The following is a 25,154-nucleotide window of genomic DNA, read 5'->3' on the forward strand; positions in this document are numbered from 1 at the left end:
TTTCTTTTGGTGTTTTGGCCTGATATACTAAGCCCCGTTTAATGGGGAAATTCTTATCATACATACATAGTTCTTTTACAGCTATTTCTTTGTCGTTTTTGAAGTGATGCTCGAAACTAGCTAGTGATACTGACCAGTTGGCAAAACAAAACTTAACTAAATCGAGTAAAACTATCAATATACATACATATGTATGTTTGTATGTATGTAGGTAGGAGCAGAAGCATAAGAAGGAACCAACTCACTTCATTTCACTTCAAGTCACTTCAAGCAGCGAAAAAAAAACAAAGCCAATTTGCGTGCGTAATTTGTGGCACTTAGTAGCTACGTGACAATGTGCCTGATGATGACGATTATGATGTTCTTGATGATTATGATTATGATGATGATGATGTAATGATGGTTGCGCCTCTTTCAGATACCTGAAACTCTTCTCAGTCCTGGCCTGTTTGGCCCTGTCATTTGTCTACATTAGAACCGCCAATTTGTAATTGAGCATTAGTTGAGGTAGTTGGCCGACCAACTTGGCCAACAATTTCACACAATTGTGCGTAATTAATGTGAACTAATTAAAACTCAACTCAAAAAATTTGTTCCAAAAATTTCCAGGTATTTTACTACACTAACAAAATGTGTGATAACGTTAGGCATAGACAAATGTTTGAAACAATGTTATTTTTCCGTTTATGAGTTTTAAAAAATCTATGAGTTTTATACTTAGCTAAGCTTTAAGATTAAAAACTTTAAGGGCATGGGTCAACTTAACAGGATTTGAAACTAAGTTAACTTATATAATAATCAAGTTAAATGTTAATTTTCGATTTAGTATTTAAAATTTTTGCAACAAGTTTGTCTAAATTACAAAGTAAGGAAGAACAACAGTCACTAAAACTTAAATTGTCTTTGATTAACAGTCACGGAACTGGCAGCTAACTATTTTTTTTTTGGTTTAAAGTAAGTTAAGTAAACTGCAATATAAAGTAGATAATCAAGACATTTCGCTTAACAGACAGTTAGAAGTGTTCAGATAAGCTTAGGTAAAAATATAATTTTTTATTATTATTAGTTTACGGTTCATAAACTGCTAGCAGTCAGTGTTTTTGTTGATTCATAGAGTTATTTAGGTTTTTTTTTTTTTGCATTTTTTTTTTTTTTTTTTTATAGTTTTGCCTATAATTGAAAAACCTTTGGAAACAATCATTTCATAATCTAAAGTTAGAGTAGTGTATTTATTTTAGTCGAACTTTATGTTAAACATTTTGTTTTTGGGAACAGACTTCATAACATCTTCTAATTGCTTTTGATCTTCTCAACCTTTTGCATTTTAATTGTTTTTCTCTTCTTCGTCTTTGCCAAATGTCAAAGTCTTAACTACATAATAACTCATGTCGCAAATACTACAGACAGACAGAGCCTCGAGAGTAAGGCCATATGTAAGTCTAGCCCGAAACTCGCATAATAATCATCATTTTTATTTGAAGGAATTCTCAGATTTTCTTTTTTGTTTCAAACTTTTATGAAGCATGTGTTTTATGTGTGTTTTTGCATTTGCCTTTTTCAAAAGCATATTGACTTTATGATACCCCTTAGTAGTATTTAAAAAGGTTTAGCAAAATGCTAGAAAGAAATTCATTCTGTTTCATAAATAGGACAAATAAGTTTGTATATCATATCAATCTTTCGTCCTTTTCTATATACAGGGTATCTTAAAATCATCATCTAAGTCATTCACTAACAAGATATATTTTGTTTTTTTGATTGTTTTTGTTTCAGTGCCTTTTTGGTTTTGTGTTTTTATCGCCATAAACTCTCGAGTCGTTTCGTTTTGTAAATTTTATGGACAGCTGCCACGTGGTGGCGTTTCTGATGGTTTTTATATTCCGCATATTTAGGAATTAAGTGGGTACATACGATACTATGTACACACTCACGCACACATATGTGCTTGAAAATGTTGCATTCTATGTTGCAGACTTGCACATTTCACTTGGCGGCATATTAATAGAAATGATTTCAAGCAAAGAGCAAAAGATCACAAGCGTGTGAGAAAACGAAAAGAAAGTAATCTTCTTAGAATTTTCATGAAGATCAAGAGAAATGAGAATAAAGGACTTGGAATTAGTAGCATAAGTTTTTTCTTCCTGGCATGCTGTTAAAAGTATGCAATGCTTTTGTACATAACTGTACCTAAAGTCCATCAATAGGCGATCACTTTAAACAATATTTTTTTGACTGCGGGTGAAGCTTGAATCGATTTTGTAAATAAACATAAATTTGTCAAAATGTTTCAATCAATAAAAATGATTTCATTTCATTAAAAGTTCTTCTTGTTGATTTGTTTATTGGCAATTTCAATTAATGCTCTTCTCGCTTTTCGCCTCTCGTCTGACAACTTATGATGATTTTTTTTTTTTTTTCACTTGAATTTGGGGAACGGAAACTTTTCGATTTGTGCCTTGCCTGAGGATCAATATTTGACGGTTACACTTCTCTCTTTGTGGGGCATAAGCAACAAGTAGAACTTATGGCCTCCATTTGGCCCCATTTCTGGTCTGGCTGATTATGAAACTGTACATATGTATATGTACATATACATACATACATACATACATATATCTAAGTATATTTGTGCGTGTGGCCGCATTTTGCTTGCTCTTCGAGAAGAAGGAAGTGAATTCAATTTTTTCAATGACTTGAACTTCTATAAAAAGCATTTACGCAATTTGTTCTTCTTGCTGTTGGTTTTTTTTCTGTTTTTATTTTTTATTACATATTCAAGTTTGTTGCTATTGTTATTTATAGGCAACTTACTGATAAGCAGCTGGGCCCAGATATGTATGTGGTCACGCTTCTCTCTTTTGCTCACTCTCTCTCTCTCTCTCTCTCTCCTGTTATGTTTCTCACTCTGTCTTTCTTGGTTCTTCGATTAAAAATAATTAAATGAATATTAATTAAAGTGGCCTTGCCGGCAAGTACAGGAAGGTTGGATGGTTTATTGGTTGGCTTGCTTGTCGGGATACATTTCACTTAATGAGCAGACTATTTAACCTCTAAGCACAAGATGCCAGGACTCTATAGACGAGAGATTGGGTAAACTCTGTGAACTCCACTATGAAATCTGATCTCAATTATGAACGAAAGCAAGTTCATTTTTGCGTTCACATTTGAAATCTCATATTTTTCCTTGGCTTCCATTATTTCATTTTCTGACCAACAGACAGTAAAAGTTTTATGCATTGCCGGCAACTGGCTGGGTAGAGACAGTCAGTCAGACGGTGGGACGGACGAGCGCGATGTGTGTGCTTTCAGTTTTAATTTGTATAAACTTTGGCAAGTTTTGTACCTGTAAATTGTTGTGCACCGCAATTTGCAATCTGACCTTTTAACCCTTTTGCGGCTGTTGCCGCCGCCTATACACTTGCCACTTCCGCCCACTAGCTACAACTACCCTCTATGACTCTTTGGAAAAAGGCCAAAGCCAGATACAGCGACGACCTTGTAACCACAGCAACAGCCAAATAAAGATGAGCACAAAACGGTGAGCAGGGGCGGAGAGGGTGGTAAAGAGAATAAAAGGCTTCTCTAACATAGCAAAATATAGCATAAACAAAGGTATGAGACATCATATGGGCCCTTAGACCCACCCTTCCAAGGAAAAGTTGTACTCTGACAGAGTCTTTTACTGACATTTGGCAAAATGTAAAAAGATTCAGACGAAACCCTTAATACACTAATATTGCTGAAAATAGTGTTGGGATTTAGAAAAGCAACTAGAGTTACTTAATCGCGTTGTGAATAGTGTTAAGAAACGCATTAAGCAAGTTACAGTTGCTTCTAATGGGGTTAAGCAAACAGACATATCAGTATTGGTAAACGCTATAAAAAGCAATTCTACAACTAATCACAATCAGCATATCGTCATGTAAAGGTTTACACTGATCTTAAATCGGTAATTACCGCATTTAATATATTTGTCATGCAATCCACGTAAAGCTGAATGCAAATTTCACTATCTACATATATGACAGTGTGCAAACTTTAATAATATCTAAATAAATATTGCTCCAAAGAGTTCACATTGTTAACTTACTATCAACACACTCAAGGCCTGAAATGCATTTGCATAGATGTAAATCAGAGTGCTGTAGGTAGACACACGCATACATGTATAAATAGAGTTTAACTATTTTAGCTACCTATAAATTGAATAAACATTATTCATCACGAATAAATAGATAGAGTCGAGGTGACAAAACTGTTTAAATTTATCATGGATTCTTGGCTAAAACGGTGACCAATGCAAAATGTGACTGTTGCATTATGGGTCATCGGATCTGATCCAGATTGTTAGGTTACATTCAAACATAATTTTTATTTTTTTTGCTTAGTTTTCCATTAGTTTTGCATGTGCACGATCTATTTCGAGGCTGAGCCTAAGAATCCATTGATTGATGCCTGGCAACGGACAATATGGCAGCAACTGACAACTTAAAACGAGAAGCAACAACAAAAACTATGTATGTCACACATTATTAGCATGGGCAAAAACAAAAGCACTGTCTCACTCTCCCCACATATATGTATATAAACTCCGATGATGTCATGCCTATATGGCTGGGTGTCTCGTTCTATTGCAACCGCCTACCGCCCCGATCACTTCACACAGACGGAGTGATATCACTGTATTTTCGTCTCACTACGACTCCATAAATCACACTGCCCCATGGCACATGGCGCTGAGCCATGCGACTTGAGTGCAATTAGGCTGCAAAAAATAAAAAAACGAAGAACTATCTAACCATCTTGGCAAGGCATCAGAATCATCATCATCATCATCATCGCATTGATCGCATCGCCATGATCAAGACCCAAAATTTCCTAGACCATTTATCAAAATCGACAATCAAGATGTTAACATCAAAATTACATGGTCATAAAATTTAGCTGCTCGGTGCACTTTGTGCAAAAACCTGTGTGTCTGTGGCTATGCCAGCGCCTGCTCCTCAGCTTGTGCCGGGGGCGTCATCTTCGTTGTTGGTCTTGGCGGTGTTTTGGCTTGATTCAAATCGCTTTAAATGCCACATGCCGCTGGCCGGCACACAAAAATGTATCTATCAATGTGTGTGTGTGTGTGTGTGTGTGTGTGTTTGTGTAGTGCATGGAAGAGTGCATACTGTAACCGTCACCTACAGTTAAAAGTCATCATATGGCTAAAACCGATGCTGATGCTGTCGGCTGTCGACTGTCGACTGTTGGCTGATGTCTGGCATGGAGCGTGTTTAATTGCGTGCAATTTGTTTTAAGTCCATGGCGGGCTACCTATGCTTATGCATTTGTATTAACAGTGGAACCTTGGTAATGCAATTTTTTAAACATTAAAACTCAAGAAGTTTAAGAATATTAAGAAAGAACGACTATACAAATCAAAGCCATATTAAAACTTCTTTCCACTGGAAATCAACAGGACTCAATTCATATTTTAGTTGAAATTTCCTTTTCAGTTTACCTCAAAACATTTTAAACAAGTTGAACAAAGAATCAAATCTCTATATAATTGGTATCTTGGAAAGGGTCTTCTACTATTTAAATGTAAGGCGACCTCTTCTAGATTTTATAAATTTTTTATTTTTGTTTATTTTTGGGGTCAACTTATGGAAACTTTTTTAATGGACTGGTAATTCTTATAAATCAAATGAGAATTCAAACTGTTAACCGGTTAAGCTAAACAGGAAATCTAAAAATAAATATCTAATGCTTTTTGGCATAGGAAATTACTTAAAGAGCAGGACGAAATGATGACACAGATGTGAGAGGAAGCGCTATTCATAGGCATTGTGGACTGTAGACAAGCATTAGATTTGTGTTGTATCTATGACTTATGTGGGCCATGTAATACATGTAACACAGACACTCATTGCAAAAACAAAAACAAACCGCCCGAGACAACAACAACAAATCAGACTGTTTATATGAAAATTTTCGGTTTAACATTACAGCAACTCATTAGGCACGCACAGACGACGACGACGATGATGATGATGACGATGACGTTGGCGACGACGACGACGACGACGACGACGACTTCGTTGTAGGTCAGTCTGAGATTGTAACAGTGATTGAAAAGGCAGTGACTGTGAAAGTGTAATTGTGACTGTGACTGGGGCTGAGACTGCAACTGGAACTGAGAATGGGGATTGACTGTCAACGTATGTATGTATGTAGATGACGCCTAATGACTCCGTCTCCTACTCTTCTTTAGGTGCTTGAAAGTTCAGTCGCTTCTTGCATACCCTTTGACAACATGGACATAGTCCTGGGGCTCAAAAAATATGTGATTCATAATGAAAAACATGAGTTATTCAAAATGTTATTAAAACTCTACAAAGTTTAATAGATTCAAACTTGGAAAATATATTTTTGAAAACAAAGTCTTATGGCATGGAAGTGCCCTTCAGTTTGAATCAGCAAGCTTAATGAGGGTGAAAACCCTATAAACCGTTTTCTTCAGATTGAAATATAGTTTCAAATATATCTTTAATGAAGGAAACTCTATATTTTTCAATGGTTAATGTTCACAGGGTATAGAAAATACGGTTTGATTGTTTTAACTATTAGCAAGGCTTGTTTCCTGTCGTACGTTTTTTTCGCTCTTTCTCTGTCTGTCTCTCTCTCCTTTTTTTTTGCCTTTTATGAGTTTTTTTCTAGGTGCCTTGTCAACAAACTTTAAACTTAATTACCTGAGTGAGTGTAGGCAAATATGGGCAACAGGCGCACACACAAACGCAGTTTTAGAGGTGTATTCGTGTGTGTGTATTTTTCTTTTATTGTTATGTTTTATTCAATTTCCTTATGGGCCCTCTCCCTCCCCCCTTCTAGCCTACTCAGTATATTTGCGCCTTTTGGACTCTCAATTGACCAGCAAACAATATCAAAAAATTAAAGAAAAAGACAGCGAGAGGCATGGAGAGTGAGGGAAAGAGAGAAAAAGTATGAAATAAAAAGCCTATATATGTAGGTTTATACTATATATAGACTCAATATTGACGTAGTCAAGTCGAGACGATTGCGATTAAGTTATCGGTTGAATGTTGGCCTATGTCGTTGCTCCAAGCTTATCGACCATTTAGATATTACCTCATCATACATTTAGCTCGTCGAAATCGAAAAGACCGAGACATATGTATAAATAAATAAAACAAAAAATAACGAAAAATTGCTCATACAAAAGATCATACGGGGAATCAATCAAATTGCTTCCACTGAAATGAAAGAAAACTTTAAAAAAATATGCCGAATTGTATGCAAAAGGCGTTGGTCCCAAACGAAAAGAGAGAGAGAGAGCAAGGAAGGAGTACACAAAAGCGAGGAGGAACCAAAATCGACAGAATAACGAAACTGACTTAGAAAAGGCATAAATTATATAAGCCTTAAAGGCCATAAAGCTCGACTCGAGTCCACTAAGAGACAGACAAAAAGAGAGACAGAGATAGAGAGAGAGAGAGAGAGAGCGACTGTCAGTCAGACAGACAGACAATCAGTCAGAGCCTGGCAAAAAAAAAAAAAACTGGCTGAGATTGGTACGTGTTTGGCTAACCAATTTTCGGGGGAGCGGTTAAATATACATACATATATACACCTCTCTGTTGCGTGTGTGTGTGTGTGTGTATATGCAAAGCACGTTATGGTCAGGGCTTATATATGTATGTATGTACATTTGTATGTGCAAATTTATGAGCCTATAAAGTAAATCTACATTCAGCTTAGGCTCTAAACACTAGCAAATCAACGTTTTTAACATTAAATAACCTGACCCTCATGAAAAATTTGCTTTACTCTTCGCTCCTTTTTGCACACACCCACACACACACACCCAGATCACAACCACTCTTAATTTCAATCTGAAACTGAAACCAATATCATTAATTTCTTTAACCATAAAAAACTTCCTAAATCTTCATTAATAAAGAATGTCCATAACTTGATCCGTGATGATCACGTCGGATACATCTTTTCTATAGTCAAAGATTATGGCTATAAGTCTCATAGTTATAGCCTCCTAATGGTCATAGCTTTTTAATCGATAGATTATACTAACTTGAACTTCCACAAGAAATATGTCTTCAACTGATATTGAATATAATATTTTCTATATTCAACTTCATTTGTTTGTGATTCTCAATCAGTTTTAGCCTAGTTTCATTATTTCATTATTACTTCAGGCAGAGAAAGTGAGAATCGTTTACTGAAGATTTTGATGGAACCTGCTTTACTTTAGTCTTTGGTTTAATGCTCAGTCAGAGAGTTGAGATGGGTTCATTATGGGTGACAAAAAACAACAACAACAACAACAAACCAATGTAAAAGCCACAAAGATATGGCAACCTCGAGTGCACACACACACACACACACAGAGACAGAGAGATCTATCAAGCCGGTTGAACAAAGGTAACCTAACAAAACCGTTTGCCCCACAGCTGCAATGCTGCAGCCAGTAGTCATCGTTCTCCTCGTCGTTGTTGTCGTCGTCGACGTCGTCAAGTGCAACGTCATCCTGCTTATTAAAGGTATTACACCTACACACAATGCAAAATGACGATGAAGACAACAAGTAAACGTAATTACAGTCGAGCCTCTGTCTCCGTCTTCGTCTCCGTCACAACAACAACGAAAAAAAAATCTCTGTGTAGACCTCCTTGTCATTGTCACACAGAAAAGTGAGTGAACGAGTGAGGAGTGGGAGGAGCAGTAAAAGAGGCGGGTTCAGAGAGGACAACCTCTTGAGTGCAGCTTGTTGATTTCAGCTTTTAGTTGCAGTGTAACAACGAGAACGACAACAACAGAAAAGTTATTTCTTCTATGTTTTCAACACTTGAACTGCATTAGCCTAAGCTTTCAATGTAAAAGAGTGAGAAAGCCTATGAAAGCGAGAGAGAGACACTCCTTTTGCCAGCTATCTATGTATGTGTATAATGTTATACATATTTATCATTTGAATCTATATATCATATCCATCATAACAATAATGACTCTCAAACTGTGTACATTATTGATCTTATTGACAAATAGTGTTGGAAAGTATCAATGTTTCAAATATTACATATGATATCCCAACGAAAGGGTTCAAAGTTGGGGTCATGTTATACCCAATCATACCCATTGATATATGCCGAAGCGTTTTCTGAAACCGGAAACTAGTATTTCGCTCAAATCCATAATTGAATTTCAGGAACGACAATTATGCCTATAGTGTGTATGTTGTCGAGTCAAAATTCTTATCATCTTTGATCTATTTGAAGCTTAAGTCGAGACAAACAACAACAAATGTAGTCAACGACTATGAGATACCTTAATTTTGTTTTGCTAATAAAGATAATGAAATTATTTTTTAAATCAAAATATCAAAATTAGATAGAATAGAATTATACTTATTAATGTACTTATTTGGAGTTTCAAAATCTTTATAGTATTCATTCCTTTATGGCTAATAAATTACTGGGTATCAAAATATTCAATTGTCATATCTTCCGCTGGCGGCTTCATCTCTCTTTCTTACCTTAACCAAAAGCCTAAAGCGTTTGCGTCAAGGTCAAGTTTGGTTTTTTTTTTCGTTGAGTTTTAAGTTTTGGTTAAACGGCACACACGCACAACACATATAGAGGGAATAGGAGAGAGAGAGAGAGAGAGAGCGAGACAGGAAATAAATCAAGTTTGTCTCATTTTGGTCAATAATCGAGTTGCTTTTTGTTGCCAGCTATTGACAAATATTTGCCTTTTGACAGCTAATGGGCTCATTTAGTAGTGACCCATACTCTTTTACCTGGAGAGGGGGGTGGGATGGGGGACTAAATCAGGGGCTGGTCAGTTTTTTTGTTTTTTGTTGGGGCGTGGCTATGGCTTCAATCAAGTAGCCGCCAAGCTGTCTGTTTATCTATTTACCCCGCATCATCATCATCTGCATGATTATGAATAAAATTCCATACCTGAAATGAAAATAGAAAAAAAAAAAACTCTTGAATAATTTAAAACAAAAGGCTGATGTGTGCATATAAGTAAGAATCAATTAAATGATCAAACTGGAACTAACTATATATTGTATTTCAAATAAATTTGAATCGCAAGTTATTCAAATGTAATATAAATCTTGCGTGTGAGAGGAATTGAATATCTCGGACGGATGGCAAAAGCTAATGAACTTGCCTTTTGGTTTTTTAGCTCGTTTCAAATGCTGATCTCAGCTTGAAATTTGTCAATGCATTTGACACCTCTATACATACATATGGCTAGCTAGATACATACATATACATCGGCTGATGTATGTACATACATACATATATACTGCTACATATTTCCAAGCTTACTCAACCAAACCACAAAAGAGAAGAAACATAAAAACGAAAGAAAAAATACCAAAAACCCAAAGAAACTAGCCTAAAATTTAAAATTATGAAGCATACCCTTACAAATTGTATAAAATAAGTATATCAAAATCAATTTCTTAATTCTATCATTTCTATAAACTTTAAATTTTTTCCAGTTTTTCAATTTCATATTATTTTTAATCAAAATCATATATCCTTAGGTATTTTGACTTTCTTTGTAAGGTTAATATAAAGACAAATCAAGACGCAAGCCCTTTCTTTCTTTTGTATATTTTTTGGCGCTCTTTGTTTTGTTTAATTTCATCTTTCTAAGGCTCAAGTTGAGGATGTTCCACAATATTTAAGTGATAAATGATATACCCCCCTTTAGTGTAGGGTATAATAACCAGCAAAGAAGAAGAGTTCAAGCGTTCAAGCTGACCAAAGGTATGTCTGTCGTTCATTCTCGCTCTGGCATGTATTTTAATGACTTTTGATAAGGCGGCAACTAGTTCCCTCGAATGAAATAATAATAATAAACTGTGGCACTAGCTTCTGCTGTTTTTTCTTTTTGTTTTTGTTTTTTTTTTTTTGTGGGTTTTGGGTTAAAAGTGCTTAATAAGCTACAAAACCGGTTAAAACGAAACATTAAAGACAAACGGAAAAAAAAAGCAGCAGGCAAAACTCATGCCAATGTCTCGGGCGACTGTCGTAGGCATGCAAATGTCAGGAAAATATGCATTTAATTAAGATTCATCAAAGCCACGAGGTGCCTAGCCCTTCCTACCCCCACCCACCACCATTAATTTGTTGAAATTAACCAATTCCTACAGTTTGTGAGTCATTGCCAAGAAACAAGAAACGTGGTATGCGAAGCATTGAGGGTCGGGTAACGGGGTAAAAAACGCATCGCGTCATGTTGCTTGAAGCCCTCTGACTCTGTCTCTCTCTCTCTTTTTCTTTCTCTACCTCGCTCTTTCTTTTGCGTTATCAAAACTTGGCAACAACATGAACAAGAGCAACACGAAACGGGAATGAACATCAGGGAAAAACTATGCCAGCCCATATGTATGTATGTACATACATATACATATGTGTAGAGATATATATAGTTTTTAGTATAGTATATGTATATGGAGTGTTGACTATATCTTATCTGGGCAATTGGCCCGACTGACTCTGTGACTATGCCAGTCAATGTTGTTGCCGCTGCTGCCGGCTTATTTCCCCTCTCCCTTATATGTCATTTCGTTTTCAGTTTTAAAGTTTATTTTTAATTAACAAAAAAAAAAAAATAAAGGAAAAACTTTACTAATGCTATGTTGTGTCTTAAAAAGAAAAAACAATGCAGTCAGCAAATAACAATAAGCTAAGCCGGTTTAGTCAAGGGCTCATAAAATCGTAATTTCTTATCGTAATTCATAACTCATGATAATGGCAAAGCATCAACGCAATGTTGTTATCGTTATCGATCGAAAATCGAAAACATAATCCTAATCATAATCTCTGAAATCCCATTATCGTTACCAATTCGATTAAACATATATCTACAGAATACATTTTTCATTCCGTAAAGATATCGAATCTATCCCAGACGCAGAGGCTTTTCCAATCATCTCTTTCTGGCTGCCCCTTTTGACCATGTCGAAATTCAAATTAAAATGAAGCAAGTAAGTCGACTCGTCGACTTGGGTATACCATACACCTGGTGAAACAAATATTTCTTATTTCGAAGACCAAATGTATGTCTATTAAATTGTTTTTACATGTCTTATACTATGTGCTATCTCGCTCACTCTACAAACACACGAGCACTCTAGCGCCGCTACTAGCCAACGTCCAATTCTGGCCTTGTGGACCGCGTAGTAAAATACGTTCATACGCATATTTTACATGTTTCTAGTCCGATTTCAATAAAATTTGGTAGTTTGGTAGAAATAGATAAGATAAATTAGTCTGCCAAATTTAAATGCGATAGTCAAAAAACTAAAGGAGGAAATCGGTTTTTTCTAAATTATGGAGGCGGAAGTGGGCGTGGCAAAATGTGAAAATATCTAAATTCTCCGCGCATACTATGCCAGTATACATACTAAATTTGGTGACTTTAGCTTTGTTAGTTTTTGATAAAATCAGTTTTGTTTAATTTGCGGGGGCGGAAGTGGGCGTGGCAAAATGTTTAAATAGCCAATATCTGCGCGTCTATTAAGCTAGTCTACATACTAAATTTGATGTCGGTAGCTATCATAGTTTTGAAGGAAATCACTTTTATGTAAATTCCGGGGGCGGAAGGGGGCGTGGCAAAAAGTTTAAACAATTAGTTTCTGCGCGCTAACTAACCGAGCATATAAACCAAATTTGATGTCTCTAGCTATTATACTTTTTGAGAAAAACAGTTTTGTGTGATTCCTGGGGGCGTAAGGGGGCGTGGCAAAAAGTTTGAACAGTTAATTTCTGCGCACTAACTAATCGGGTATACAAACTAAATTTGATGTCTCTAGCTGTCATACTTTTTAAGAAAAACAGTTTTATGTGATTCCTGGGGGCGTAAGGGGGCGTGGCCGAAATTCCAAATTACTCTGAACATGTGCATACTACACGAGTATACATACCAAATTTGGTGGCTCTAGCTTTTATAGTCTCCGAGATCTGCGTGTTCATACGGACGGACGGACGGACGGACGGACGGACGGACGGACGGACGGACGGACGGACGGACGGACGGACGGACGGACGGACGGACGGACAGACGGACATGGCTAGATCGACTCGGCTGTTGATCCTGATCAAGAATATATATACTTTATAGGGTCGGAGAAGCTTCCTTCTGCCTGTTACATACATTTTGGCGACTTTAATATACCATTTCACCCTATGGGTGTATGGTATGATGAAATCGAAATTCAATTTGTTTTTTATTTTTCATTTGTATTGTTGCTTATTAAAGCATAAATATATGCAATCTCTTGCTTTGTGTATGGCCCAAAGCAAATTAATTAATTAGCATAATTATACATTTTGTTTAATGCTTTGTTTACTAATTAATTGGCTAACTAACTGGCGGAATGGACGCTTTGACAGCCATTGATCGAATACAGTGTGTGCATGCAAAACTGTAGACATTTGATTGGCATCATGAATAAATACCCACAAAACCTTATCTATTCGATTCGTCCTTCCGTCAGTGTTTTATTGCTAATAACTTGAACCACTTTTACACCGATTCATGAGATAAGAGATAATGTTTCATAGCACTTGGTCTAATCATTATCAACAATAGCTAACTAACTTGGTTTAGAGACCATCATCACCTTCCCTTTTTTTTTTTTTTTTTTGTTTCTTACTTGTCGAGCATTACGTCACCGAGTGAAAGACTTGCCTATCTATAACAATCGTTTTGGCCTAGATCTCAGAGGCAGTAGGACAATAGAGGCATGATTAACTCAAAGATTGAAGGGTATCATCCAAGACATTACTAACCATTTGGTGTTTGATGGGAAATTTAGGGTACCCATTCTCTGTTAAATATGTCAATTAATTCAAATTAAAGAAGCAGCTAAAATTATTTCCAATGAATTATTATTTTTTTTTTTTTACTTCTTTAAGAAGATTTTGAAATGTATGTGTGTGTTTTTTTTTTTTTACTCTTTCGTTTTTGACATTGTCATGCTCTGTCTGGCAGCTGCTGCAGATGATGCAACTTCACCCAGAGGCGACACCAGGCAAATGAGTGTGTGCGAGAGAGAGAGAGAGAGAAAGACAGAGATCATCATAACCAGGCCAGTGGCAAAGACTGAAACAACTACAGAGATAGAAACAAAGCCAGACGATAGCATTTTTTAATTTCCCCCGAAAACGTTTGAAAAGATTTATGAAACCGATTATAAATTGGCGCAAGCATTAAATTTTTTTTTTAATGATTTTTAAATAAATTTCTTGATTAGAAGCCGCCACCAGCCACCACAAACACTGATGTCACCCGCATCAATTCGAGGAAGGCAACCAGCCCCACCCAATCCAATTTGCATTAATTTCCCCCCAAAAAAAAAAGTATTGATCAAAATTGATGATCACCAAGAGGCGGCACATTGTGCTTAACTGATGATGATCAAGAAGCTCCACTTTATCCGAAACTCTCTTGAAATTGATTGCGATTTCTATTCAACTGATCATGATGGAGTCGATATGTATATTTAAAGATATCCAAAAAGACAAATAAAAGTGTTAGAGAGACTCCAATGCTCCAAGTCTAACTCAAGACAAAAAGTCTTTACCTATAAAGCGATTTATAATGCCAATTTGACTTTCTTATGGGTTCTACGAGTTTTGACAAAAGTCTGCACTAGTCTAGAAAGTTTCTTAAACTCGTTTCCACAATTACAAAATGTCCGTAAGACTACAAAGTCTCCAATACACATTCTAATACATTTTTATTTAGTTAAAATCAAGTTAAATAAGAGTATTTTAGATTGTTAAGTACTTTAGCAAACTCTTCACTAGTTTGAAATGTCTCCAAACATGTCCCCATTGGGCGAAAGTCTCCAGAGCTGAAAATGTGACACCTTCTGCTCCTCCTTCCGTTTAATAATAGAGAACTCGCAAATAAATGGGTTGAATGCACAAGTAGAACAAATATTAAAAATCCACATCGAAACCAGTTTCAACTTAAATATGTATGTATGTATGTATGTATTATATAAATGTACACACACTATATATTATCCAGTTAATAGTTAAAAACATAAAAACGATTAATTGGCATATAGAATGCTGATTTATGCAAAACGAGAACTAAAAATAATCATAAAAAAATAAACATGTGAGTTGATCCGTGGCATACAAAGTATAAGAGATTCGTTCCATTAACAATTTGTTTTATTGCCAGGCGGTCGGTGGGTCGGACGGTCGAACGGTCGGTCTATCGGTCATTTTGTCAATTTGTAGGTATGTAAATGTTTATTGTAAAAACTTTTCGAGAATTTCTATTTAAGTTAATTACACAGCTGCTGCTACTGCTGGGTGCTTCTGAGAGATGATGACACAATACTTCTAGACAACACCCACCCACCACATTCACATTGAAATTCATATTCAAACACTCATCGCAATCATTCACTTGCCCCAACCTCATATTATATTCAAGAATATGGGTCCATTTTCTCCTGCATCATTGGTTGGTTGAACAAATTGCGACAGTTTTTGTTTTTTTTGTTTTCTTGTTTTTTGTTTTGTGTTTTGATTTTTGTTGCTCCTCAAATACATATATTTATTTATATTTACATACATATGTATGTATGTAAGTGTGAATGTTTTGTATATATAAAGATGCTTTTGTTTTCATTTTAGTGTTTTGTTTAGTCTATTTTCAACATTTACGCAATGCAAAAAAGAAATATAACAATTATTACATTCGAGGGTTGCCACAAGTGGAAGGAAAACGATATATCTAGAATATATTGAAAATTTTTGTTTAATATTGTTTAGTTTGCTCCTTTTTAATACGCTCTTCAAAGGATTAACAAGATAAACAATTTAATCAGCTTGACAGATTGAGTTAGGGCCACTTACGATTTCGATCCTTAAAAACCTTGAACAAAAACCCATCTAGACTAAATGCATTGCGCTCCAAATAGAAATTATGTTGAAAAAACATTTTGAAAAGTATCTGTGTCTGTGTGTGTGTGTGTGTTTTCTCTAGGCTAGACCAACTACGCGTTTCAGTCGCGCCACAAGTCGCCGGCAGTGGCAGTGGCAGGGAGTAGCAACCGAGGCAGACATGTCTCGTAAATATTGGATTACAAAAAAAAAAAAAAACAAAATCACAACTCAGAAGTAAACGAGTGCTAGTGGAAATTGGTTATGACTTAGCTACACTAACTTGGTATGGAGTTACCTCTCCGTTCCTCCTTATGTTTAGTCTATGTACATATGTACATACATATATGGTTTATAAACATTTGTCTCTTAATCATTCGTAGGGAATTTGAAAAATTCCAAATATTCCGTTTACAATCGATTGTAATTGCATATCATCAACTGAATTGCATCTTAAAGAATTTGCAATTTAGTTATTTCGTTAAATGATTTTGAATACGGCTGAAAGGACTCAAATTCCCTAGATCTCCCTTCGCTAAACACTCATCACTCATTTCTATAAGTTTTATCACTTTCCTCATCATTTCAATTGATGCTGCGGCTGTTGTGCTTCTTCATGAGAAATGTGTGTAGAAATGCATTTTTTTTTTTTTTTTTTTCATCGTCCGTTTTTTTTTTTTTTTTCTATTTTTAAATTCTATTCTGTTTCATAGTTAGCCGGGAACTTTCTCAGTGTTTGGACCATGGCCAGCTGGTTTGAAATGCTGTACTTGCTATACCCTTACCTAGAGTAAGATGACATTAAGGGCATAGTTTAACGGATAAATCTTTAAATTACATTAAGAAGAAACATTGTAAACAATTTCAATAGGTCAAAAATATGGTCAATTTCCTTTTCGATCAATATAGTTGATATACACGTTATTGTTAGGGTATCAAAAAGGGCATTAAAGATGACTAATTGAGGCGAATTTCCTTGAAAGTTGTGGAAAACGAGCAAGTGTGAGTTGCATGTGATGCGGAAGCATTTCGGCATGTCAATTGACAAAGCCAACACGTTGCATTATCAGAGAGGGGAAGATAGATTGGCTAGATAGAAAAGGGGAGTACAGGGCAGGGAGGGCGGGGTACACATACTTCAGTCACACTTGCATCTATTTGTTTATAGTTTAAGTGTGCCAGTTTGTTAGGAACTCCGCCTGCTACCCCCCACCTACCCACCTAATGTCTTCCATGCCTGCCCCTTCTAAAAAACAAAACTAAACTTGAGCTGAAGTAGGTAAGAGATGGCATTGCTGGAAAAAGTCAAGAGGATAGGATATTATGGTCAGAGGGGGAGGGGGAGACAGAGCCAAGGGGGTCGTTTACGTCTCCAATGCAATATTTAAACAAATGCCAGAGTCTGTTAGACACATTTCTATGTATTTATAGTTTAGTTTAGTTTGATTTCAATTCCAATTTCCAATTTTTCCAATGAAAATTTCATAGAGATTTGCAAAAATATAATTATCATGATCCAAACTGAACAATTCATGCATAATATATATATATATATATATATACTCTATGTGTGTGTGTTTTATGTGTGTAGAGATTTGTGTGTGCCCCAAGATCCACATGTGATCTACACAGCGGCAACATCTTGTGTCCATATGTTAGGCAAACAAACAACCATCCGAGGTGAAGAGAAGAAAGAGGATGAATTGTGCCAACAAAACGCATCTTTACACGAAAATCACTGCAGAGAGAAAGAAGCAGCAACGAAGCATAGATACCCTTTAATAATTTTACACAAAACTCTCATCATTTTCAGCAATTCAAAAAATCTGCTATGTTTAAATGGGAGTATTATCCGTTTAGGCAGGGTAAATCGAAAATCAAAACCGAAAAAAGCTACAAATTATGATTTTTTTTTTTTCGGTTGTGTTTTGTTTTTTGGTTTCTTTGATATGCTGACATCGAACAACTGGTAGTGCTTTTCTCTGTCTCTCTCTCTCTCTCTGCCCCCTCTCTCTCCATTATTGCCAACCATCTCCATGTCTTTGCCAGTCTGCAAATATTTTGACGGTTTCTGACAGACAAGTGGAGACCGATGGACCAATCTGTGTGATATGAAACAGCCGATTACGAAGAAGAGACAATGCATAATGGAAATGTTTTCCAAACTCGGAACTTTCGTTTTTAGTCTTTAGTTCAAAAGGTATTGGAAAATGGCATGCAAACAATTTAATTTCTTTATTTAATCTAATTAATAAACAACTGTGAAATATATATATTATTGTTAAGATTTTACTTTTAATTTGGATCAATGAAATTTATCGATATATTGTAAAGATCAAAGACTATTTCTAACATTTTTAAGAAAGGCTTTCTCGAAAACTTTTAATTTAACATTTATTTTTAAATTATATCGATATATTTGTAACTTTGCTAGGCTCCAAGACGTCCCTACATTAATTATAATCTATATAATTAAACTGGGGTTTTTTTTTTTTAAATGTAAATTAAAGTGACCTAAGCGACTTCCTTATCGATTTTTTTTGACCGATGAGTTAGTGACCTCGTGTGACATTTGCCATATTTATTTTCTTTTCTTGCTCCCCTCGCTCTTTTTCGCAAGAAAAAAAAGGGCAATAAACAAGATTCGGATTCCTGTGTTGCAGAGCTCAAAGAATTGACCGTGATAAGAGCCAATGCAGTCTACATACATGTGAACTCGTAAACTCGCAATGCAACAACATCGAAAAAGAGACGAAGACGATGAAGAAGAAGAAGAAGAAGGAGAAGAAAACAAGTGTAACGAACGCTTTTCGATGTTGGCCTCATTTACGCAACTTCCGATGTGATAAACAATTAGTTCAGCGCAGCAGCAACCACAACAGCAATAAGAACAAACTCAATTAATATGTTGCCCATTCTCCCTACACCCAACACACACACACACACACTCACACACTCACACACACACATACACATTAGCCTTAGGTACTTTCAGGTACAATCCTGAGGTTATGCAGCGTTGATTTCAATCAACATTCTATAGGCTTTTTTTTTTTTTTAATAATTTAAGAAATTATAATTCCAACCGGGACATTTTTTTTTTTTTTTGTGGGCCAGCTGGCTTCATGTCATTAACACATGCTGATAACTGGGCCCTGTTATCAGGCAAGGCTCATTATGATGTGCATACATATGAACATATAGCCATATAGATAGATGAAAAAGAAATTGGAATAATCAAGTTTCAACCTCATAATTGGCAAAAAAAAAAAAAAAAAAAAAAAAAACAACAAGAACAAGCACACAAATAAAAAACATCCATATAAAACTCACTTTTCAAAATTATCAATGTTTGCCTTCTCAGACTGACCCCAAAAAAAAAAAAAAAAAAAAAAAAACAAAAATTGGAAACAAACAATAAGACTGACAAAAATTGTTCATGATGTTTGGGTCAGGGTTAATAATTCTCTCTTGATTATATTCAAATTCATTTGAATTTCGTTTTTTATTCTATGTGATGTACATACATATATATTTTGTCGCAATCAAATCCGGTCGACATTAAATATTTAATTGTATATATTTTTCCCTCCAAAATGGTTTCAAAGTCTAGACCCATAAGACGTAAGAAAAATTGAATACACACACACACACACACACACACATAAACAAATAAAAATGCATGTATTTTATGTAGTTCAAGTTCAGCTAAAGGGAAAATTAATTAAGTTCTAATTGTTATTCAAATCACCTGGTTAGAATTTTGGAAGGTAAATCAATCTTAGAACTTTCAAGAAGCCAAGACAAACTAAAAGACAACAACAACAAGAATACATTTCAATTCATTTATCCACAAATTGTAGATAGATAACAAAAGCATAAGAATGTGCAAAAAAAAAAATTAAGAATTTGCCATGTAAAGTCAATTAATTTATGCTTAAATAGAAAAATTAATGTAATTTTTTAAAATCCACCAGGAAATCCAGAAAAGCAATCATTGGATCATGGTCAATTGATGAATTCAAAATAGGATGGGATAAGATCAATTACATTCTACTCACTATTAAACGATTCAAGAAACAACTTTAGAATTTCAATTACTAACAAAAAAAAAATAAATAAGTATGTGAGCAGAAAACTCAAATTTGTGATTTCAAACTCCGCTCTACAGTTTTGGCAAATATATATGTATGTATATATGTACATATACCCAGATATTCCTCTGTTGTCTTAGAAAAGTTACGATTAAAACTCACCTTGGCATTGATCATTAGGGGCGCATGGCAGGCATTCAGAATGAGAATCAAAGCGCCGAGTCGCCAGAGTAATGAGGATCGGCAACTCCTATGGGAACCACCCGGTGATCCCATCGTCTTAATTAATTTTTGTAAATTCTTTTATTATTATCGGTAGCTTTTTATATATATTTATGTATTAAGTTGTGTACGTTTTTTTTTTTTGGTAGGATTTTTAAGGCAGTTTCGTTTGATTATTATTTTTTTTTGGTTTTGATATTCGATTTCGATTCGGCGGCCCAAAATTTTTGTGTGAACACAATAAGTATTAACTATTATTATGTTATGGCACTGCAAACAAAATAAAACATAAAAAAATTTACAAAAAAAAAAAATAAACAAAAAAAAAACAACACCAAAGAAAACATAAGTTAAAGGAGAGCAAATAAGAAATGTTTTCCAAAATCAGCGAAAATTTGATTTGATGAAACTCAAAGCTAAAAACAACAACAACAAAAAATCACGAAAAAAAAAAATGATCTGAGAACCGAACTTGATCCAGCAATGCTGACAATTTTGTATACCCTTTGATATATAAACATTCCAGTTATAGCATGAACCGATCTTTTGCAGGAAAGGAAATGACAGATTATTATAGGACATAATTCTAAATGAAAGCTTACTTCCATAGGCTATCTAATATACCCTCAGTGCAAAAGGGTAACAAACGGATCAGAACAACAAAAAAACGTCAATTCTGCAGAAAAAATAATAATAAAATATTAAAATAATAAAAAAAAATGATTGTGTTCTGCTAGTACTTGACTCCTTGTGGAGCTTTTTGTTTTATAAATGGGAAAATGTTTGGTCGTTTAAGCTATTCTAATTTTTGTTTTTAATCATATATTTTGGGCCACATTTTTTGTTTTTTGGTTTCATTTAGAACAAAACGCGCGAGTTTGCCGGTAAACATTTGTTGTAAAGAATCAATCAAAGAAGAAGAAAAGAAAACTCGATTTTGAATTCGAAAAAAAAGTCTCTTGCTGGTTGATCCTTTTTGGCCTAACTGAAGCAAGAACAAGATCGAGTGCGAGAGATAGAAAGAGAGAGCGAAATTTCCGTTGATTTCTTTCTTGTTTTTTTTTTTTTTTTTTTTTTTTTTTAATGCATTGATCCTTGAATTTGGCACTTTTTTATAAATTTTTATTTATTTTTTTTTTTTTTTTTTTTTTTGGATTTTAAGTGGACACTTTAAAAAAAAAAAACGCAGAAATAAAGACATTTTCAAACAAAATAATTGCACAGCGAGAGAAAAGGCACCAAGAAGAACCGAGTTAACCGAAACAAAAACCCCAAGCGGCTATTTTGTTTTTGTGATATTTTTTTTCTTTCTTTTTTAGTATTTGTTAAAAAATTGTTGTTTCTTTTTTCTTTCAAACGCACCGAAAATTGTGCGACCGTCTCATACAACGGCGCGCAACCGAATGTGGAAGAACTTTTGCTGCTAAATGCTGCCGCTGTTGCTGTTGCTGCTGCTGTTGCTGCTGTCGGCGACCACGACGACGACGACGACGACGACGACAACAACAGCAGCAGCAACGACAGCGACGATAGCGACGATAGCGACGACGGCGACAACGAATGCGACCGAAGTGACAAGCGACGCGGAGGTGGAGGCAAAGTTTTCGGGCTTTTGGTTGTTGCCAGTTCCTGGCTTATAAACCTAACGGCGCTTAAGTGCAAGCCTGTTGCGTCGTCGCCTTTGCCTCTCTGTGTGCCACAACCAGGGCCGCAGCAAGTGTTAGGTGGGGGGGGACGGGGGCACCAAAAAGATTTGACGTTGCGATTTTTAATCATTCTTAATATCGAATTAAAGTTGCACCTAATAAAAAAGACTTGGACTTGGATGCCCCTTAGGGCAACTCCTGCCTACGCATATGTACACACCTTTTGTTTCCCCCTCTCTCTCTCTCTCTCTCTCTCTCTCTCTTTCACACGCTCGTTCTGCCTTTCTTAAGGCTAGTGAGTTATGCAGCTTTCGCTCTCTGCCTGTGTGGGTGCCACAGTTTAGCAAGGCACAGACAGGGACTGATGTAAAGTTTATCGCGCTTGCTCTTTATCAACAACAGGATGCTCTCTGTCTCTCCTGCATTCAAACACGCGTTCTCTTTCTCTCTGTCTTTCTTCGACTACTTTTTGCTTTGCTGTGGGTGAAAAGCAACAAAAATTGAGAGAAAAAGTGTGCCCGTTACTCTATAAGTATGTGTGTGGCCCCGGGGCTAAAGCAGCTGTATGAAAGCCTATTTGCTGTCTCCCTCTCTAGGTCAACTGATAAAAAGCGAGGCGTAAAAACAAACTTCACATCTCCACACACACACACACATTCACATGCTTATTTACATAGCTCCATAGGTAAGTCTACAATCTATTACATTTGTTTTCTTCTAATGATGTGCAAAGATTTATTGGATATCTTTAGATCGCACCCGATCATCAGCTGAAACAAATTATCGTTGGTATTAAAAATGTCAGAGAAGAAATATCTACTAAGATGGTATTAGTAAGCGAACTAAAGAAGAAAGTTAGTCTGGAACAAATGGCATATCAGTTATGAGTAGCATTTTGCCACACAACAAACAAGCATAGCAAGGATAATTCTTTCTTTTCTTCTCCTGAAATGGCATTCCATTAACCATATAGACAAGAGTGGAGCTACATATATACATACATATATAGGGAGGAAGGACAATTTGAACTTTTTACATCTCAAAGGACACCAGACTTTACATTAACGAATGTCCAGATTTCTCATAAAGATCTTATATAGAGATGCATATCATCCTGTGATATAAGTAAAAACTCTATAGATTCTAGTACTTTCAAGATCTTTAGGCTAACTTTCTTTATAACCCACAAGCCCAAGTAAACCATTTTTCCTATTTTTGAACAAATCAAACAAGATTAATGACATGGATAAATACATTTGGATAAAGGATAATTTAGGATTTTAAAACCTACCTCTTAATATGGTTCGATTTTCTTAGAGTCTCTTAAGGATTAACTTTGGGATATTATTTCCATCTCATTATGTGCAATTTTAAGCACACGCAGCGGTCTTCTCATTGGGCGCCCGTATTGGCCACTTTTGTTGGGCGCATGCGTTAAACCAGATGGCCAGCCAGGACGTTGACGCCCTCAACAAAGGCTAATCGACCAATCGAGGCTTTGCGTTTATTCACACATAGCCCCAGCTTCCTGTTGATAGCAAATATAAAGATCTAAAAATACAAAACAACAAATAATTAATACAAATAATAATATTAATACATATTTACTTAATTTGATTAATCAAAGATTAACGCCCTGTCCCACTCAGTATCAGTAGAGTATGCCGAGGTACCTCCACAACTAGAATATATTTGGGTCAGTCATCTCAAGAACACGAGGCGAGGCTGCTGGTCAGATACTCTGTCGATGTCAAGAGGCTTATGCTTATCTCCCGAAAAAATACCAATTTATATGTATCAGTTCATGTATGTACATATGTTCATACTGTGTGTATGTATGTACTTAACTGTATAAAATACTGAAAGATTATTCAAATTGCTTATAATTAAAAGAATGAATGAAATTGATGAAGATGTCGGCCCCAAAAGGTTATCATTCAATATTTTTTTTCTTCTTTTTTTCTTTTTTATTCCGGGGCTGACGGCAGCAAGGGCCACAAGAAGAAGAAAAAAAGGTTTCTTCACTCACCACACTGTTAACGGGAAACAATGATTTAAACCATGGCATAAAAAGCTGCCGTTAGTTGGAACAGTTTGACATGCACTACGACTTGGCTTTTTAGCCAAGTCCAATGAAAGCTTTGTTAGCTTGGGATTTACAAAAAGCTTTCACAAGCAACAAGTGCATGAGAGACTGAAAGAGTGAGTGGGTGATTGATTGAGTGTATGAATGGGTGAATGAGTGAATGAATGAAGGAGCGTGCAATCCATTGCGTAAGCATTTACATACATTTGTATGTACTTGTGACGTAAGTCCTCTATTCGCTTTGTGATATATGATATAATACCAAATTCAGTTGTAATATTACTACATAATATTACTACATAATCAGCTCGTGGGGATTTGCTTCTTTAGTTACATACTAAATGTGTGAACAAGTTAACTCATTGGCATTAAATTTGATAGTTTTGTTTGGGTATTTAAAATGGGAAAATGCTTGAGAATTTCTTGCTTTATTTAAATCAAAGCATTTTTATGGCTCTCATTTCATTTCATCATAGGTAAAATCCTTGTTTGATGACGACGTATTAAGAACTCATTGAAATTGATTCATTTTATTGTCACGAATATGCATATGTGAGAAGTATTTAACTCCGTGCACTCAAATTGTAATTCCTGCACTTGCACCGTTCCCCAAATTCCCCATTTTTTCCTATTATCCCCCGCTTTCCTTCTTGCCGTGTGCCGTGCACACACAATTTTCTTATTCGGCTCGTTTCGTGCATTTGCTTGGTTTCCGTTTTCCTTCATATTTTCATACCCATTTCCCGTTACCGTTTCAGCCCCGTGCCCACTCTTCTACCCCTACCAAAAAAAAATATGAACCCTTTTACTTACTTTCAGTCACACACTGAGGGGCAGTCACGTGCTGTTGTTGTTGTTGTTGCTCTTGTGTGGCAACTTGTTGGCCCACAAAGAAGAAAAAACTTTTGATTCAACGCTTTCTGCTTCTGCTTCGCTTCTCTTTCTCTGCCCATTTTCGTAATATTTTTTTCCAACTAATTGTTTGGCGTAAATAATTTAGCCATAGCTATGGCTATGCATAGCCTTGACGCAGAAAAGTAGGCAACAAAATATATACACATGTGTACATACATGTACATATATGTATATATATGTATATTCCATTTTGGTTTACAACGATTTTGTATTCTCACTCTGTAAATACAGTCAAGTAGAG

The 25,154-nt window shown here is 35.6% G+C and overlaps 1 protein-coding gene across 1 annotated transcript in view; it reads right to left on the reverse strand.

The window, feature by feature from the left end:
• trol (terribly reduced optic lobes) overlaps positions 1 to 21,687 on the reverse strand; it is an 86,877-nt gene extending 65,190 nt beyond the window's left edge. Inside the window, exons 1-2 of the mRNA XM_068298627.1 lie at positions 21,629 to 21,687; positions 20,207 to 20,536 (exon numbers count right to left, since the gene is read on the reverse strand). Of these exons, the coding sequence (XP_068154728.1) occupies positions 20,207 to 20,320 (114 nt within the window). The 5' untranslated portion in view covers positions 20,321 to 20,536; positions 21,629 to 21,687. The remainder of the gene's footprint in view (positions 1 to 20,206; positions 20,537 to 21,628) is intronic.
• Between the last annotated feature and the right edge of the window lie 3,467 nt (positions 21,688 to 25,154).

This window comes from Drosophila tropicalis, unplaced genomic scaffold (assembly GCF_018151085.1).
Source record: "Drosophila tropicalis isolate 14030-0801.00 unplaced genomic scaffold, ASM1815108v1 contig_158, whole genome shotgun sequence".
NCBI lineage: Eukaryota > Metazoa > Arthropoda > Insecta > Diptera > Drosophilidae > Drosophila > Drosophila tropicalis.